Genomic DNA, 17,395 nt, shown 5'->3' on the forward strand with positions numbered 1-17,395 from the left:
ATTACTAAATTACTAACCGCTACTCAATAATTCCCGAACACATTATAATATTCCCAAAATACCCCTAAGCTCCTCCCAAGCCGGGTATTTGATCCCGTTGTGAATTTCTAGCTATACAGCTCCCTAGGACCGTCTCAGATCGTGCACCACAATTATATCACCACTCACACGTGGTATCAATCACAATACCAATAAATATAACATTTATGCCATCAACGGGCTAAAATTACAAATATGCCCCTAACAATCAAATGGGGGCCCACATGCATATTTAATTCACCTAAACATGCATTTCTAATCACATATTCATCAAATTCACATATTAATATAATATATTAATTATTGCCCTCCATGCATGCTAACCAAGGCCCCAAGCCTTATTAGCAAATTTGGGACACTACAGTCCATTTCACACAGTCAATAAGATTCAAAATAAGAACTCACACAGTCAATGCACATGGGTACCTACACATCCTTCCAAACACAAGTACCCCACATAAATTTAATATTACAACTAACTAAGAACCCCACAAAACTTACCAACACAAACAACAATAAATAAATACACATCGTCAAACTCAAATGTTAAACGACATCCCCACGAAGCCATTACAAAGCTACATAAACCCATAAAAAGCAACAAAACCCATTACAAAGCTACAGAAACTCATAGTAAGACTTAGTGAACTTTAGCACTTACCATACTCAGGGGGGGCCATCCCCACGAAGTCATCGGAGGGGCATTGCCCACAATCGTCGTCGAAGCAGTCAAAATTATTGGAGCAAAGTGCAGGTGGAGTCGTCGTCGTCTTCCTCTCTCTCAGGTAGCTCTGATAGGGCTTCGTTTTTTTTATTTGTCATAAATGATTGGGTATTTTTGGTTCTTTTGTTGAAAGAGTTAAGGGATTTAAGAGGTATGAGTTCTGGGTTAGTTATTTTTTCTGACTAGTTTTTTTTTTTTTTTTTTAAATGTTGGTTAAGCTTTTAAAATGTTATTTGTAATTATATTTATGTTTAAGCAAATAAATAAAGTAATATGGGCCCTCCACGTGTCCGCCATGTCCATTTAACGAAGCTGGTAGTGACGGAAACAACCAAAATGTAACGTTAGGTAGTTTACTGATTGAAAAAAAAAATTGGTATATAACAGTATGAGATTAAAAATATTATGTATTTATGCCGTAAATACTTTTTTTTATTCAAAAACTAATTGTACTTTTCTTAAAAATTAATTTAATATCCTAAATATGTTGAGATTAATTTAACTTTTGTAATTTAAACAGAAAAAATAATCAAAAATATTTTTTGATGATTTAACTAATACAATTTAATCAATTTGTGAAACTCAATTTATTTTTAATATAAAGAAAAAGAAATTTGTTTATTTAGAAAGCCAAAGGCTTGTGAAAAGTGAAAATACAAGTCATGCCTAATAGTAGACCCTACACCCAATTACTCAATTTGGCTAGGACACTACACCGAAAATAATAAATGACTCCTCCTCCAGGTAGCATTTTGTTTAATAAATAATTTTCATTTTTTAAAGTTCTCTATCCTCAATAACTACCAAAAGCAAAAAGCTGCATAAAATATTACCACTCTAACACCACCACCAACCCCTCGTGGTTTTCCCAATAACACCCCTTAAACCACACCACACCTCACCACCATCCCCATCTAATCAAAACCAAACCAAAACCAAACAACCCAAATCCCACCACCACCATCATCATCACTTCACTGCCCATGTTCAACCCCAAAGTAACCAAATATAAAATGAATAACAAAAATAAAAAATCCAAAAACACCCCATCACCTTAGGCGGTGGACACTATCAAAAACTGCCCACTATTCACTCAATATTGATGACGACCCTAAAATGGCCAAAAAGTCAGAGGTGGACCTCCCCTCGCGAGGAGAAGGGAGGCCGTTTGGTTCTTTGGTGGTTGGATTGTGTTGTGTGGTGTCGTGTCTTGGCTGGAGTGGGGTGGTGTGGTGTGGTGTGGTGTGGTGTGCGCACTTTACCATTAGGGCAGCGCATTTTAGCAACACACAAACACACCCTCAAACTCAATCGCCCCACCTAAGCGGTGGCCTCATCCATCATCCAATCTCCAAGATCTCAAAATCAGCCGCACACTCCTCCCTTGCTCCTCCACTCACTCTCGTCTCTTGGCTTTTTTAACTTTTAACCCACCCCGCTCCAAACTCCCAAAACATGTCACCAAACGCCCCCCCTCTCGCTCTCTCTCTCCTCTTCCCTCCACCACCACCACCACTTTTTCTCTCTCCTCTTTATCCAACTACTCCACCTTATCCCTCCACCACAACAACCACCTTCCTCCCCCTACTATCGTGCGCCGCCTCCCTTATCCTTCCCTACCCCCACCTTAACCTACCATTTACCTAAGACCAAGTCTCCCACCCCCCACTACTCCTCGCCGCCACCCACCATTCTCTCTCTCTTTTTCTCTTCATTTCTTTTATCTTTTTCTTTGGATCTAACGTGAAGATCTTAAACCTAAGATCCAAGATCCGGTCATGGCCTCCCCATCGTCGCCACCGGAATCCCCTCTTCCTCCGGGTCCACCTCAGGCCATTCCACTGGCGTTACCTGCTCCGCCGCCGTCTTCGTCGTCGGCCCAGGTCCAATCGGCGCCACTAGCTCAGGTCCAGCCCACTCCCCCGTCTTCCTCGCGGCGGCTCCCTCCGCCGTGCTGGTCTCACGAAGAGACGGTGGCTCTGATTGATTCGTACCGTGACAAGTGGTACTCTCTCCGCCGTGGGAATCTCAAGGCTACCCACTGGCAAGAGGTCGCCGATGCCGTCTCGGCTCGGTGTCCCTCGGCATCTCCGGCTAAGACCGCCGTGCAGTGCCGCCATAAGATGGAGAAGCTCCGAAAACGGTACCGTACGGAGCTTCAACGAGCTCGATCTATGCCCGTTTCGAGGTTCACGTCTTCCTGGGTTCATTTTAAGCGCATGGATTCGATGGAAAAAGGCCCGACGGCGAAGCCCGAAAACTCCGATAGCCCTGGTGAGGACGATGATCACGAGGAGGAAGAGGAAGACCCAGATCAGCAACTTTATGAAGAATTGAAATATGGGTCGAATATGAAGAGCATGACCAAGCTTTATAGGAATGGAGTTGGGGGTAGTGGTGGTGGTGGTTCGAGTAGTAGTGGATTTAGGATTCGAATTCCCACTGGGGTTAGTATTGCCCAGCCAGGGACGAAGGTTTATGCCAAAGTTGATCCAAAATTTGGGATGATTCATCCGAATTCGATTAATTCAGGGCCAAATTTTGGTACAAAGGTTGTGAGGGAGTGCAATTTGGTGAGACCCGGGTTGGGGAAGAGGGAGAGAGAGAGGGAGAAGGAGAAGGATCCAGTGACTGAAATGGTTTCGGCAATTAAGGCATTAGGAGATGGGTTTGTGAGGATGGAGCAGATGAAGATGGAGATGGCTAGGGAGATCGAAACAATGAGAATGGAGATGGAGATGAAGCGAACCGAGATGATATTGGATTCGCAGCAGAGGATCGTCGAGGCTTTTGCCAAGGCGGTTTCAGAGAAGAAGAAGAAGGTGAAGAGAATGCCCTCACCTGAGGCTTAGATGGGGTTAGTTAGTATTTGATTTTGTAGGCTTTCTTATTGGCTGATCTCCCAAATGAGGTTTTCTGGTTGGTTTTGCTCAATTGAGAGTTTCATTACAAGGCTTTGATGGTTTGGTATTGGATGAATGAATGAATGAACAAACTCTCAAGGGAAGAAGCAAATCAATGGGATTTGATCTGATGAGTATGATAATCTTAGCTTAATAGTACTAATTTATTGTTAGATCAATGCCATGCCAATGTTCTTTTTTATCATAGAGTTATTTAGTATCAGTAAAATGTTTAATTTGATCTTCCTAGCGTAATTTGCATAATAGTCCCACTAGTGGAAATTTGTAATATTCTAGTTGTATGTGTATACTTTTATTCTTGTTGAAGAAAGTAAAGGAGAGATCTCTTTTACAATGTTGTTTCTGCTAATGCTTAATAAATTTCTCTTCTTTGTTGGAATATGAAATTTTGATTGTTATAACTCTTATTGGGCAGCATTATTGGGTGTGCTTTTGTTTTGATTCTGTAGTTTGGTCTACCTTAGAACTTCAAAGTGATCTTTGGAATGGATAAGAACGTTTGGAAAAATATGAGTAAAATGCTAAGCTTTTGAATTTTCTACGCCATTGCCTTAATACTTCATGGTGACAAATGACAATGTTCATCATAGGATTATATTTTCTCCTTGGTACAGTGAAGTATGTTATTTTCTTGCATTTGAGTCATTACTCAAGATCTTAGAAAGCTTATGTCTGGTTTTTGATATTTGACTAGTGGATCTTCTTTTCTCATATCATTAAAGAGTATAGGAAATAGATATTCATACAATGGCATGTTCTCTTTAATGTTATTGCTTTGGTCTACTTACCAGATTCTAATTCTATGAAAGAGGACTGTTATATGGTGTTTGCTTAAATTTTATAGTTGCATAATGCTAATAATGGATTATTGACATTTTTTTTATTCTTTTGAAAAGAGACTCAATCACATCAAGAATGGAAAAGATACATTTGAGAGGATGGATTTGTCCATCTAAATGAGCATTTTGTCTAGCCTAAGCCTAAGAGCATGTTAATTCATGGGCCTCGAAAGAATATCACAATCAACATGAGAATGAGAAAGAGGTACTCTCGAAAATTTTTGTCTCAAAAAATTCACCAAATGAGCGCTATCTATAATTGACATTGAGACACTAAACACTATAATATTTTTTTCAAGCTTCTTGTATTACATTTTAGTGAATTGTTTGTTAGTATATTAACAAGTCAACAACATATTTTAAGGGCTTAGTATGTACCATACACAACAAATCTAATTAATGTTATTAGGAGTAACGAAATTTATTGGGAAATTTGTCGCACTATAAATTGTTACATTTTCTAATTAATAACTAGAAAGAAATTTGGTTTTTTTTTATTAGGAGTAAGGATATGTTCACACATAATTTATACTAAAAAAAACTTGTATGTGTAATATTTATCTGTAAATTATTTGTTCATATTATAGCTATTATTTTTAATTTTTATATATATAAAAATATAATGAAACTTCAATTATACATAAAAACTTCAAAAAAAAAAAAAACTAAGCCACTTATATATAAAAGTGAGCAAATTTATTTCTTAAATTCTTTTAAAATGATATTAAAAATAAGCTTTCTATTAATGAAGGAAGTAATGGTTCAAATTTTTGTACTAGAAAGTTTTGAAAAGGTAATAATAGTATAATAACATAAAAATACACAAATCAAGAGGGTAGAGAATTTGAACTATTTAGCAAAACTCAGAACACCACTCTATCTATTTTCTAATTTAATGTAATTTTTTCATTCATTTTATAGCTTATAATAATAGCAATTAATTCTAAATCCACTTCATAACTACTTAATCATTAAAAATTATTAAAAAATAAAATTAATTTAAAATAAATGTACCATGTTCTAAAATCTCTTCAACATTAGTTATATCTATATATATATATATAAAGGAGAGTTTCAAGGATATTATGTGGCACTCTAAAATTTCTTCAAATCACTCTTTCTATTTTCTTATTTAATCTAATTTTTTTATTCATTTTCTATTTTCTAAAATATCTTAACAATTGAAAATATCAATATATATACATATTAATTTAGTTTAAATATCTTAACTATTTATTTATTGAAAAATACTAAAAAAATTAATTAAAAATTACGTAATAATTTTCGATTATCTATATATCTATTTTTCTTATTATATTATAATTATGTTTTTTTATTCCAAAGTGAATAGTTTTACAAAATATTTATATCTATATCTATATATAAATGAGAAGGTGGCATCATATATTTTTTACAATCTATTTCTACTATTTTGTGAGAATTTTATATTGTGTCCAAAAAAAAATATACATACATATATACGTACATCAACTCTTCAACAAATGTAACAGAATTAACCAAATTAATACACATACTTATAAATACATTGATTCTAATATAGTCATACGTAACAGTAGTTATCCAATAATAATAGCATGAAAGAGATATCAATGAGAATGGTCACATATGGTTTAACTAAACAGTTATCACAATTAGATTTTATTATATTATTATATCATTTTATAATTAACATTTTACAATCTAAAGTATCTAATTTTTTATTTTCTTTAATATTTTATTAATTTTTTTTAGTTTTAACCCATAAAAGTATGTCGTTACAAAATAATATGTTGCTTTTGTAGGCAGTTCTCTTCCTTAGAAAGAGAACTACATTGATATTGGTAAGAACATATAATACCTGAATATTCATGAGAATTAAAATTTATTATCGGGTGTTGAATCGCTTGATGCTGTCATTTTTATTTAAAATTCTAATTATTATTATTTTCACTAAAGAAAGTAAACTCTGAGTATATCGATTTACACTGTATATATGAATTTTAAAAAACCCACGTACCAAATTTTCAATTTTTCTTTTCGCTATGTAATTCAGTAAATATTAAATTTATATCTTTAAATGTATATCTTTATATCTATATATACATATTAATTTAATTAAAAATTTAATTTGCTTAAATATCTTAACTACTTAATCATTGAAAAATACTAAAAAAAATTAATTAAAAATTACATAATAGTTTTCGGTTCTCTATATATCTATTTTTCTTATTATATTATAATTATGTTTTTTATTCAAAAGTGAATAGTGTTATACCCAGATTTCGAGCCATGTTAATTATGACCTCGAAAGTTGGATTCGCAAATAAGTGGACTCATAAGGTTGGAAGCAAGCTCCAGGATCATATGCCGAGCTTGCAGGATATGGACGATCTCGAGTATGGTGACCTCGAAGAGTTCATGATCTCGAAAGATAGCCCCGGGAACACATTCATCTTCGGAGACAACTTCGGATCAGGATTCCCGAGCTCGACGCGCATACGATCTCGAACAAATTGGGTGACCTTGGAAGATGTCTCCAGCTCGAAAGGTGACAGGAAACCTGGGAGACTAAAGCCTTAGAGATACGCGATAACCACATTGAATATCTACAAGTATTATAAATATGAGATGTAATCCTCATTTATTAATGTAAATCCCCTAGAATCGTGGGATATTATTTGATCAGTTATGTGTTTCCTGGTCTTCAGGGACGTTTCCTTTTATATCTGATTATAGGCATTTAAAGCCATTTATTTTATTCACAAAAAGAGTAACTACCCAAAATATGTGGGATAGTATTCTGCATCCCTCTCTATAAATAGAGAAGCCATGCGCCATTGTAAATGACCGAAATTCTGATCCTTGAGAGAAAACTCTGAAGAATTCATGTTTGAGAGTTTTCAGAGATAATCTTGAGATTAATAACAGAGACTCGTGGACTAGGCAGATTTAACTGCTGAACCACGTAAAAATCGTGTGTTTGATTTGTTTTATTGTATTTGGCCATTATCTATTATTGTTTTTGTGTTCTTCTTTCACTGTTTGACGAAAAACGGCGTCAACAGTTTGGTGCTTTCATTGAGAGCCTTAAGCATTCATCCCTGAGAGATTCATGGCCACGAACAATCAAAACACACCTGATGGAAGTTACCCAAGGCGTCCTGGAAAACAACCAATGGAGAACCCGGATGCTGAGGAGAGAAGTGGGTCTTCTGATTCCCGGGGACCACCGCCTCCACCAAGGGATGAAGACATGTACTACAATCCTGAGCGTTACGTCCCTATTGTAGAACTGGAAAACCGGCAGTTGAAACAGCTGTTGGCAGAGGCCAACAAACGGAATGAGGAGTTGACTAGGATAGCCGCAGAGGCGCAGGTGGCTCAGCCCCCGCCTCCGCGCGAAAACCAAGTCCCTCCTCCAATGGACGTGCATGTTCCTCCCCGGAGGCCCCGTGGGCGTCCACGAAAGGATGGTGCCACAAGGAGGCCGACTCAACCTTCAGCGCCGGCAGAGCCATCTGCTCCTCCTAGGCCCCAGAGGAGTACCCGAGCTCGGGTTCCGCCTAACCCACCTGCGGAAGTGCCTCCAGGAACTGAGAATAACCGAACCCCTGCAGAGGCTCGGACTCAGATACCTGGGAGTGCACCAAATGCAACTGACCCATCTCGGGCAAATTCTGGCCCCTCTAGGCCGCGACAAGGGCAACAGCCACCGTCGCCTATACGGTTCCCTCCGTCTCCCATAAGATATCCTTCACCTCCCCGCAGAAACGCTCAACCTGTTCGAGATCAGGATCAAGGGCGTACGAGGGAAAGACAAGGAAACAGGGAGACATTCCAGGAACGGAGAGGCGCACCCTCTGAGAAAAGTCAGACGTCTCGGTCTCGCACTGCGGAGACGAGGCGACATGGGAAGAATACATCACGAAATGACCGATCAATGAGTTTCACCAGTGACGAGTCCGGAGAGACCAGGTCCGTCAGTAATCACGACCGAGGTCGTAAAAATACTGGAAGTCGCAAGAATCGTCATGACCTGCGAAGTCATCTAAATCAGAGTAGGGGGAAGGAAGATCAGATAAATCCGGACCTGAGGGATCGCTTGAATAAGCGTAGAAATCCCTCACGAAGACGCGAGCCTGGAATCACGATCAATGACAGTCAATTCCAGACAACACCTCCTAATGACCCAGTCCAAGCAAGGATCGATCAGCTCGAAAAAGCCTTTAGGCTTTTAAAGAATGAACGGGGGAATGGTCGATACGAGGACTCTGATGAGGAGCTCGAGTCGTTTGCTCCACATATTTCTAACACTCAATTTCCTCAAGGGTTCCGGATTCCTCACGTCCTAGCGTTTGAAGGAAAAACCGACCCATGTAGTCACCTGAGTACATTCAACACTATTATGAGAGCTAGTAACGTGGGTTACGAGCTCAGGTGCATGTTGTTTCCAACATCATTGGCAGGACCTGCCAAAAATTGGTTCGAAAAGTACAAGAAAAACTCAATAACTTCATGGGAACAGTTGTCCAGAGACTTCAAGAAGCAGTTCCGAGCTATGGTGGGAGTCAGGCCAGAGGCATCCACTTTGACCAACGTCCGACAACAGCCAGGCGAAACACTGAAAAGCTATCTGACAAGATTTAATCTGGAGGTCGCCCGGGCTCGAGATGTGGATGACAGTGGGCACCTGATGGCTATCCGAGCTGGTGTCTTACCCGGAAGTGCCCTTTGGGACGACATGCAAGGGAAACCGGTGAGGTCAATAACCGAGTTTAACAGACGGGCGCAGAGATTTGTCAATGTAGAGGAGGCGAGGTCAACGCTCAAGGCGACCTCGCAGACCGAAACTACAACGATAAACATTAACTCCGCCTCAACCTCGGCTGACCCAGCAGCTCCACAGCCTACCTTGGAGAATCCCTCCAAGAGGAAAAAGAGCGAGGGAAATAACCCCGAGGCTGAAGGAGGAAAGAAAAAGAAAGGAGAAAGGTATTTCTCCGTATATAAAGTGCACACCGAGCTCAACGAGTCTCGGGAAAACATATACCTGGCTAATGAAAATCAGGTCCCCTTCAGGCGTCCGAACCCAATGAGAAATCAAAAATCCAAAAGGGATTCCAGTAAGTATTGCCGATTCCACAGAGACACCGGACACACAACTGATGAATGTCGACAGCTGAAGGATGAGATCGAAGGGTTGATCTCAAGAGGTTACTTCCGGCAGTACGTCAAAAACCAGAGTACTGGACAGACTACTGCGAGCCAGAGAGTAGCCGCGCCTTCGACGACACAAAATAATAACTCCCGATCTCGGGAAGAAGACAGGCCCCCGCCGATAGATGGAGAGGACGTAATAACCATCTCGGGAGGGCCTCATCTCGCAGGAGGGGGCAGAAATGCTCAAAAGAGATACGTTAACGAGCTGAAGACAGGGGACAGGTCTCCTTATGAACCCAAACCTAGGGCACCGAAGAGCCAAAGGATTGAAACACAACCGATAACCTTCACTGAGGAGGACGCTTCCCATGTTCAGTTCCCTCATCATGATCCATTAGTTATTACTCTTCAGCTTGCCAACAAGAGAGTCCGCCGAGTTCTCATAGACAATGGGAGCTCAGTCAACATTCTTTATAAAGCGACCCTCGAGAAAATGGGACTCTCCCTTCGCGACCTGAAGGCATGCGCAACTACTTTGTACGGCTTTTCAGGAGAAAGGACTGCCTGTATGGGATCCATTGAACTCCCTGTGACCTTGGGAGACTATCCAGTCTCGGTGACCAAGATAATGGAGTTCGTGGTAGTAGATTTACCATCTGCCTACAATGTACTGCTCAGGAGACCCGCCCTGGTCGGGCTGGGGGCAGTTTCATCTGTGAGGCACCTGGCCCTTAAGTTCCCAACCCCAAGCGGGGTCGGGACATTAAAAGGAGATCAATTGGCAGGAAGGGAGTGCTATAGCATTTCTTTGAGGGGAAAGAAACAAACGAGCGCTCAAACACTCGTTATCATACAAAATAAAGAAGGAACAGTCTTAGAAATTGACGAGGAGATCGATCCAAGGATTGAGGAGAAAGTTGATCTCGAACCTTTGGAGGAGCTCGAAGAAATTCAGCTCGAGGAAGCTGATCCCTCGAAGAAGGTGAAGGTCGGAAAACACCTCCGAGACGAGGCAAAATAGCAATTAATTTGCTTTCTGAAGAAAAACCAGGATGTCTTCGCATGGTCACACTCAGACATGGTGGGGATAAGCCCGAATGTTGCGAGCCACACATTAAACATAGACAAAAGCTTTCCCTCGAAGCAACAAAAGCGAAGACAGCTGGACGAGGACAGAAAGAAAGCATTAAAGGAGGAAGTTGACAAGTTAAAAGCAAACCATTTCATTAGGGATGCCTTTTACCCTGACTGGGTAGCCAATCCAGTGTTGGTCCCAAAGCCCAATGGGACGTGGAGAACCTGTATTGACTACTCGGATCTCAACAAAGCTTGTCCAAAAGACTGCTTTCCGCTACCAAGAATTGATCAGCTCGTGGATGCCACGGCGGGGCATGGCTTGATGTCATTCATGGATGCATATTCTGGATACAACCAGATTCCCATGCATGCCCCCAACCAAGAACATACAAGATTCATCACAGATAAAGGGCTATACTGTTATAATGTTATGCCGTTTAGGCTCAAGAACGCTGGAGCTACATATCAGCGGCTCGTAAACATGATGTTTTCAGAGCAAATAGGGAACAACATGGAAGTTTATGTTGATGACATGCTTGTAAAGTCTCAACTTAACAAGAACCATGTTGATGACCTCGAAGAGTGCTTTGGCGTGCTCAGAAAATACAACATGAAGCTAAATCCTCAGAAGTGCACTTTTGGGGTATCTTCAAGAAAATTTCTGGGTTTCATTGTCAACTCTCGTGGAATCGAGGCTAATCCCGACAAAATAAAGGCCCTGATTGATATGCCTTCACCTCGGAAGCATAAAGATGTCCAAAGCTTGACTGGCAGGATGGCCGCCCTGAGCAGATTCATCTCGAAGTCAACGGATCGTGGCCTTCCATTCTTCAACTTATTGAGAGGAAGTAAGAAGTTTGAATGAACAGAGGAGTGCGAGCTGGCCTTTCAGGAGCTCAAAAGACACCTCGCTGAACCACCAATCCTGTCAAAACCCAAAACGGGAGAAATATTGTACCTATACCTCTCGACCACCGAACACGCGATAAGCGCGGTGCTCATTCAAGAGAAAGAGAGGGTGCAGAAACCCGTCTATTACATCAGTAAGAGATTATTGGGGGCAGAGTCAAGGTATCCATTGATGGAAAAACTCGCCCTCAGTCTAATCCATTCATCTCGTAAGCTCCGCCCCTATTTTCAGGCACATCCCATCCATGTACTGACAGATCAACCACTTAGGCAGGTCCTGTCTAAACCAGAGGCTTCAGGTCGACTTCTTAAATGGGCTGTTGAGCTCGGACAGTTCGAGATCACCTACCATCCAAGAACGACCATTAAGGCACAGGCATTGGCGGACTTTATAGTGGAATGTACCAGTATAGCCGACGACGAAGTAATAACCACGGCCCACGAGTTGTGGAAACTTTACGTCGATGGCTCGTCAAATGAAAATGGAGCAGGGGCAGGGGTTATTCTGATCACCCCCGCAGGGAGCAAATTTCACTCTGCTTTGAGATTCTGCTTTAAAGCATCTAATAATGAAGCTGAGTACGAGGCTCTACTCGCGGGACTACGAATAGCAAAAGAGCTCAAAGCCAAAGCTATACATTGCTACAACGATTCCCAACTCGTGGTTAATCAAATCTTGGGAGAGTACCAGGCTCGTGGCACAAGAATGGCAGCTTATCTGGAGAAGGCAAAATCCGCATTGGAGTATTTCGAATTTTATGCAATTGAACAGGTTCCCTGAGAACAAAACTCAAATGCAGATGCCTTAGCTTGACTCGCCACTTCCGCCGAAAATGAAGAGCTGAATGTTGTATCCGTAGAACACCTATCAGCACCCAACATTACTGAGCCAGACGAGGAAGATGTGTGTATGATTGAAACAGAACCGACCTGGATGAGTCCAATAGTTGACTATCTCGAAAATGGAATTCTTCCAAAAGATCGAAATCAGGCTCGAAAGTTGATGTATCAACTTCCTCGTTACACCATTTTGGACGGAAAGCTATACAGAAGAGGATATTCCATGCCGCTGCTTAGATGTGTAACCCCTCCCGAAGTAAAGAAGATCATTGAAGAAATTCATGAAGGGTTCTGCGGAGACCACACCGGGGGGCATAGCCTGTCCAAGAAGATCATACGCCAAGGATATTTCTGGCCAACCATTAAAACAGACTCTTTTGAGTATGTGAAGAAATGCGACAAATGCCAGAGATTCGCCACGATACCCTGAGCTCCTCCATCTGAACTGACCATGTTGACATCCCCATGGCCTTTCGCAGTATGGGGCATCGACCTCATAGGCTCTCTCCCAATTGGGAAAGGCGGAGTGAAATATGTTGTAGTCGCCATTGATTACTTCACGAAATGGACGGAGGCTGAACCATTGGCAACCATAACTTCGAAAAAGATCCTTGATTTCGTGGTAAAGAACATCGTATGCCGATACGGAGTACCGAGAAAAATCGTATCCGATAACGGAACTCAGTTCGATTGCGACTTGTTCGCCAGCTTTTGCAAAAAGAATGGCATAATAAAGAGTTTTTCATCTGTGGCTCACCCTCAGGCGAATGGTCAGGTCGAGGCTGTTAACAAAACTCTCAAGAGTTCTCTGAAGAAAAAGTTGGAAGAAGCCAAGGGACGATGGCCCGAGGAATTACCTCAAGTCCTTTGGGGGTATAGAACCACAGCTCGGACCTCAACAGGGCATACCCCGTTCTCTCTAGCATACGGCTGCGAGGCAATGTTGCCCATCGAGGTCGAAATCCCAACGATTCGAACTCAGATTTACGATCAAAGTTCCAATCACACTCAGCTCGAAGAAACTCTAGACTTGATTGATGAAAAAAGAGAAGAGGCTCAGCTGAGAAATGCTGCTTACCAGCAACGAACTACACGATATTTCAATAAGAGGGTTCGAGATCGAAAGTTCGGGATGGGAGATCTGGTATTAAGATGCGTATTCTTGGCAACCCGAGATCCAGCAGCTGGAGTGCTCGGGCCGAACTGGGAAGGACCATACCAGATAGAGTCAGTCATCCGACCTGGTGTGTACAAATTTGCGAGATTGGACGGGAGCCCAATACCGCGAGCATGGAATGGCGAACACCTTAGACCTTACTATCAATAGTGTAGGAAGTGTTGCCTGTAACCATGACTTTCTATCTGTACTAGTTTGTTTGTTTGTTTTTGAATTTCATCAAATAAAAGGTCTATTTTGTTCCATATGTAATTTCTTTTTATTTTTGCAATCTCTCTTAATTTAATAACCTATGGTCACACTCATAGGATATTAAGGGGGCATCATTGGTATATATACCTCAGATTAAAAAATAAAAAATATATATATACATGAAGTATTTGGAGATAACCAAGTACGCGAGCCTAGATAACTGAGTTATCAAAAAACATATGAAGTGTTTGGATATAACCAAATACGCAAGCTTAGATAGTTCGGACAAAACCGAACTACCAAAAACCTAAAACGTTTGGAGTTAACCAGATGTGCAAACTTAACAGGTCTGGAACCAGCCAAAAAATTGATCGATAATAAGTAGGAGCCTAAACCTATCACGAGACAAGTCGAGATCGAGGCTTAAGAGAAAAATAGTTTCAAACTCTTAACCTCGGAACAAAAAATGAGGATGAGGAAAAGTGACTAAACAAAAAAAGATATAACCAGATCATTCACATTACATACCATATAAGTACTCTTGAGTTCATGGTTAAAGTAACATCCGACCTTGATAAGTAACGAGGTCGGAAGCGGATAATTCGAATAGACTATGCATGAATGCATCGAATTTCGAGCCTAAATCCAAACTATGTTTGTATGAATTAAATAAACATAACCGGTTCATCAATATAAAAATATGCAAAATATTTCGAGCCAAGAAATGTAAAGCATATAAAAGAATGGTAAAAGAAATTGTATCAGCCCCGTGGGCATATATTAAAATAATTACAGAAATAAGGGGACGCAGCCCCGATAACTGATCTCCCCGAGGTCAGATTCAAGAAAGAGGAGTCTCCTTGGCCTTCTCAGCGTCGATGGCACCGGACCCCCCAGGACGAATAACATGACTATCCTCCTGAGCTCCCTCCGAAACGGTGTCCGGAGCAGCCTTCTCCTTCTCGAGCTGTTCAGCCTCTTCCTTCTCGAGCCGAGCATTCCATCGTTCAAGAAGTGGCGCCTCGTGGGGACCTAAGAAGCTGGTGTCCAGATCTTCATTATAAGCCCACATCCGGTACATGGCTGAGTCGACCGCCTTTTCCTTCTTTTCTTTGTACTCGGCAAGAAGGCGAGTTTTGGCATCCTCTATGATGTCGAAGGTGGCGGCCTTGTCCTCTTCGAGCTTCTTATTGGTCTCCCGAAGCTGGGTATTATCTTTCTTTTTCTCCTCGAGTTCAGCTCTCAGCTTTCCGAGCTCCTTGGCCATGTCCTCACGCTCCTTAACCACTGCCTCGAGCTTAGCATTCGCCGCCTTCAGATCATCATTCGCTCTAAGGTGGAGGTCCTTCGCCTCTTGAGCATGAGTCCTGCTCGAATGGATCTCGTTGTTCAGCTCGTAATTGAGCTGGGCAGTGAAGGCAAGAGCCTGAAAAAAGGAAGAAACCACCATTAGCCTCAGGTCAGTATGAATGTAAGCAAAAGGAATATAGAAGGATACTTACCGCAGCAGTGTGCTCGATACTCTTCTCGTAAAGGACAGTGCGGTCTCGGGTGCCGGTTAAGCACTGCCACTGGGGAGCTTCGAAACTGCCATAACTCTGGCCGATCCGGGACATGACATCCGAGATCAACGTAGATCCGTGAGGTCCAGCAGCATTGTCCACCACATACGAGTCCATATGGGTGGAGATTGTTAGCTTCTGAACTCGAGAAGCAGAAGGTCTTCTGGAAAGTTGAGCAGAAGACGTTTCGCCCACCACAGGAGGTTGGGACTCAACAATGGCAGGGGCACCAACCAGCGAAGTCGGTGCAACCGCGGAGACGACGACCTGCGAGGATGGCATTGTCGTGGAGGCGCTGGCCTGGACAGTCGACGCAGCAATAGAGCTCGAAACCGGCGGGGCAAGGGGAGGTGTCTTCTTGGATCTCTTGGAGCCTTTGCCCGGCTGACCGGTCTTCAATGACCCCGCCCTAGGGCGTTTGCTCCTCTTGGCGCCTGCATTGTCGATAAGGGTGTTAAGGTCGGAGTCCATCTCGCCTGCACAAGTCACAACACAGTAAGCCAGTAAAAGAGAAGTGTACATCAAGTTATTTCAGTATCACAGACATATAGAGTGATGATAGAAGAAACCTAACTGGAACTCTCCCCCGAGCTCGAGCTTGGGGACCATGAAATTCCCCCGTCTTCAGAGGAGGCGGGGGGAGTGCCTTCCCTATAAGTAGGTGATAACCTCGAGAGGTCCCTATAATCATTGGTCCCGTACTGCACAGCTATCCCATTCCACACCTCGTCTGTGGTGTACATGGTGTCGTATTTCCTGAGCCCACTATCAAACCTATGGACACAGTCGTCTACCCAACTCCATATGTAGAAGTGGTATCTATCCTGTGGGCACGAGACTAACCTATTGGGCCTGTGTTTTAGTAAAGTGGGGGACCACATTCGCGAAGTAGGAAGGGTTTTACCTTCATCTGAGTCCGAGCTCCAGGCTTCATCGTTGGCTTCATTCCCAGAACGCGGACTTCTCAAGCGAACTGGGAGTGATGTCTTCCTTTCTCTCCTCGGAGGAAGGGCGCCTGTGGGCAGTGGCACCTCCTCCCAGTGTTCATATTTTTTACTGGACCAGTCAGAGGTTGACTGGCCCCTCCCAACAACCCGCAAGCTCAGAGCTTGTCCTCGTGTAATAGATACGAGAGAGACCTCCTGCCATAGGGAAGTTGGAGCAAGGCCTCTCTGTGCCTCTTCATCGCTTCATTAGGGGTGGGACGTTGAAAGTTAGCTGAAAAACGAAACACATTTCAACTAAATGTGGATTTAAGAACTAAAGTCTCGAGCTCAGGAATAAAAGTAACGAGAATACTTATGAATCTGCCTAAACGAGTAATGTCGAGACGGGGACATACCATCTGTCCAAAAGAAGGCCCTCTTGAAATCAGGCGGGTGGTTGGGGAGATCCCCAAAAACCTTCGTCTCTTTGGGGTAGCTCGAGAGATAGTAAAAACCATCCCCTCCCCGAGCTCAGGAGGGGTTACTTTTCAAACAAAAGAGATATAAAATCTCTTGAGGTGAAGGTCCTTCCCACCCCAGCTCGTGGAATAAGGACCTCAGGGCAGACAGCACCCTGTACGAATTAGTATTGAGTTGGAACGGAGCCAACCCAACGAAATCAGTAAAGTCTTTGAAAAAAGACTTCAAGGGCAGCAGTGCTCCTGCCCTCATATGTTCTTGGCTCCATGCCGCATATTTCACTGTGGCATCGCGGCCGCCAGGGGCGAAACAACTCCGTTCTTGACCAGTCGGAGCTCGACACTTCAAGGTGCCTAACAAATGAAGGCCATGGAAGGCCAGTATTTCAGATATTTGGCTGGTTGTGGTAACCGTGCTCCAGTAGAGCTCGGCCTCGAACATCTCTCTCCTCGGCTGTGAGGAGGAAGGTTCCCCCATTAAGGAAAACTGGAGTTCCCCTGGACGATATGCAACAGTAACTCTTAACGCAGGGTCGAGGGGGATTGG

General features: G+C 42.4%; 1 protein-coding gene and 1 long non-coding RNA gene across 5 annotated transcripts; both read left to right on the forward strand.

Moving 5' to 3' along the window:
* The first annotated feature begins 583 nt into the window (after positions 1 to 583).
* LOC133805333 (uncharacterized) lies at positions 584 to 7,463 on the forward strand. Of its 4 annotated transcripts, none has more exons than XR_009878930.1 (3): positions 584 to 824; positions 4,584 to 4,731; positions 6,787 to 7,463. It is a non-coding gene; the product is annotated as an uncharacterized LOC133805333 (long non-coding RNA). The 4 variants fall into 4 exon arrangements; XR_009878931.1 differs by having other exon boundaries at positions 6,794 to 7,463; XR_009878929.1 differs by having other exon boundaries at positions 6,806 to 7,463.
* LOC133805332 (trihelix transcription factor ASIL2) lies at positions 1,553 to 4,073 on the forward strand. Its single transcript, XM_062243489.1, has one exon. The coding sequence runs from the start codon at positions 2,542 to 2,544 to the stop codon at positions 3,613 to 3,615; it is 1,074 nt and encodes a 357-aa protein (XP_062099473.1). The 5' UTR covers positions 1,553 to 2,541; the 3' UTR covers positions 3,616 to 4,073.
* Positions 7,464 to 17,395: the final 9,932 nt, after the last annotated feature.

This window comes from Humulus lupulus, chromosome X (genome assembly GCF_963169125.1).
Source record: "Humulus lupulus chromosome X, drHumLupu1.1, whole genome shotgun sequence".
NCBI lineage: Eukaryota > Viridiplantae > Streptophyta > Magnoliopsida > Rosales > Cannabaceae > Humulus > Humulus lupulus.

What these genes read in the sequence shown, in the direction of transcription:
- LOC133805332 (XM_062243489.1), top strand. Translation starts at nt 2,542, where the DNA reads ATGGCCTCCCCATCGTCGCCACCGGAATCCCCTCTTCCTCCGGGTCCA.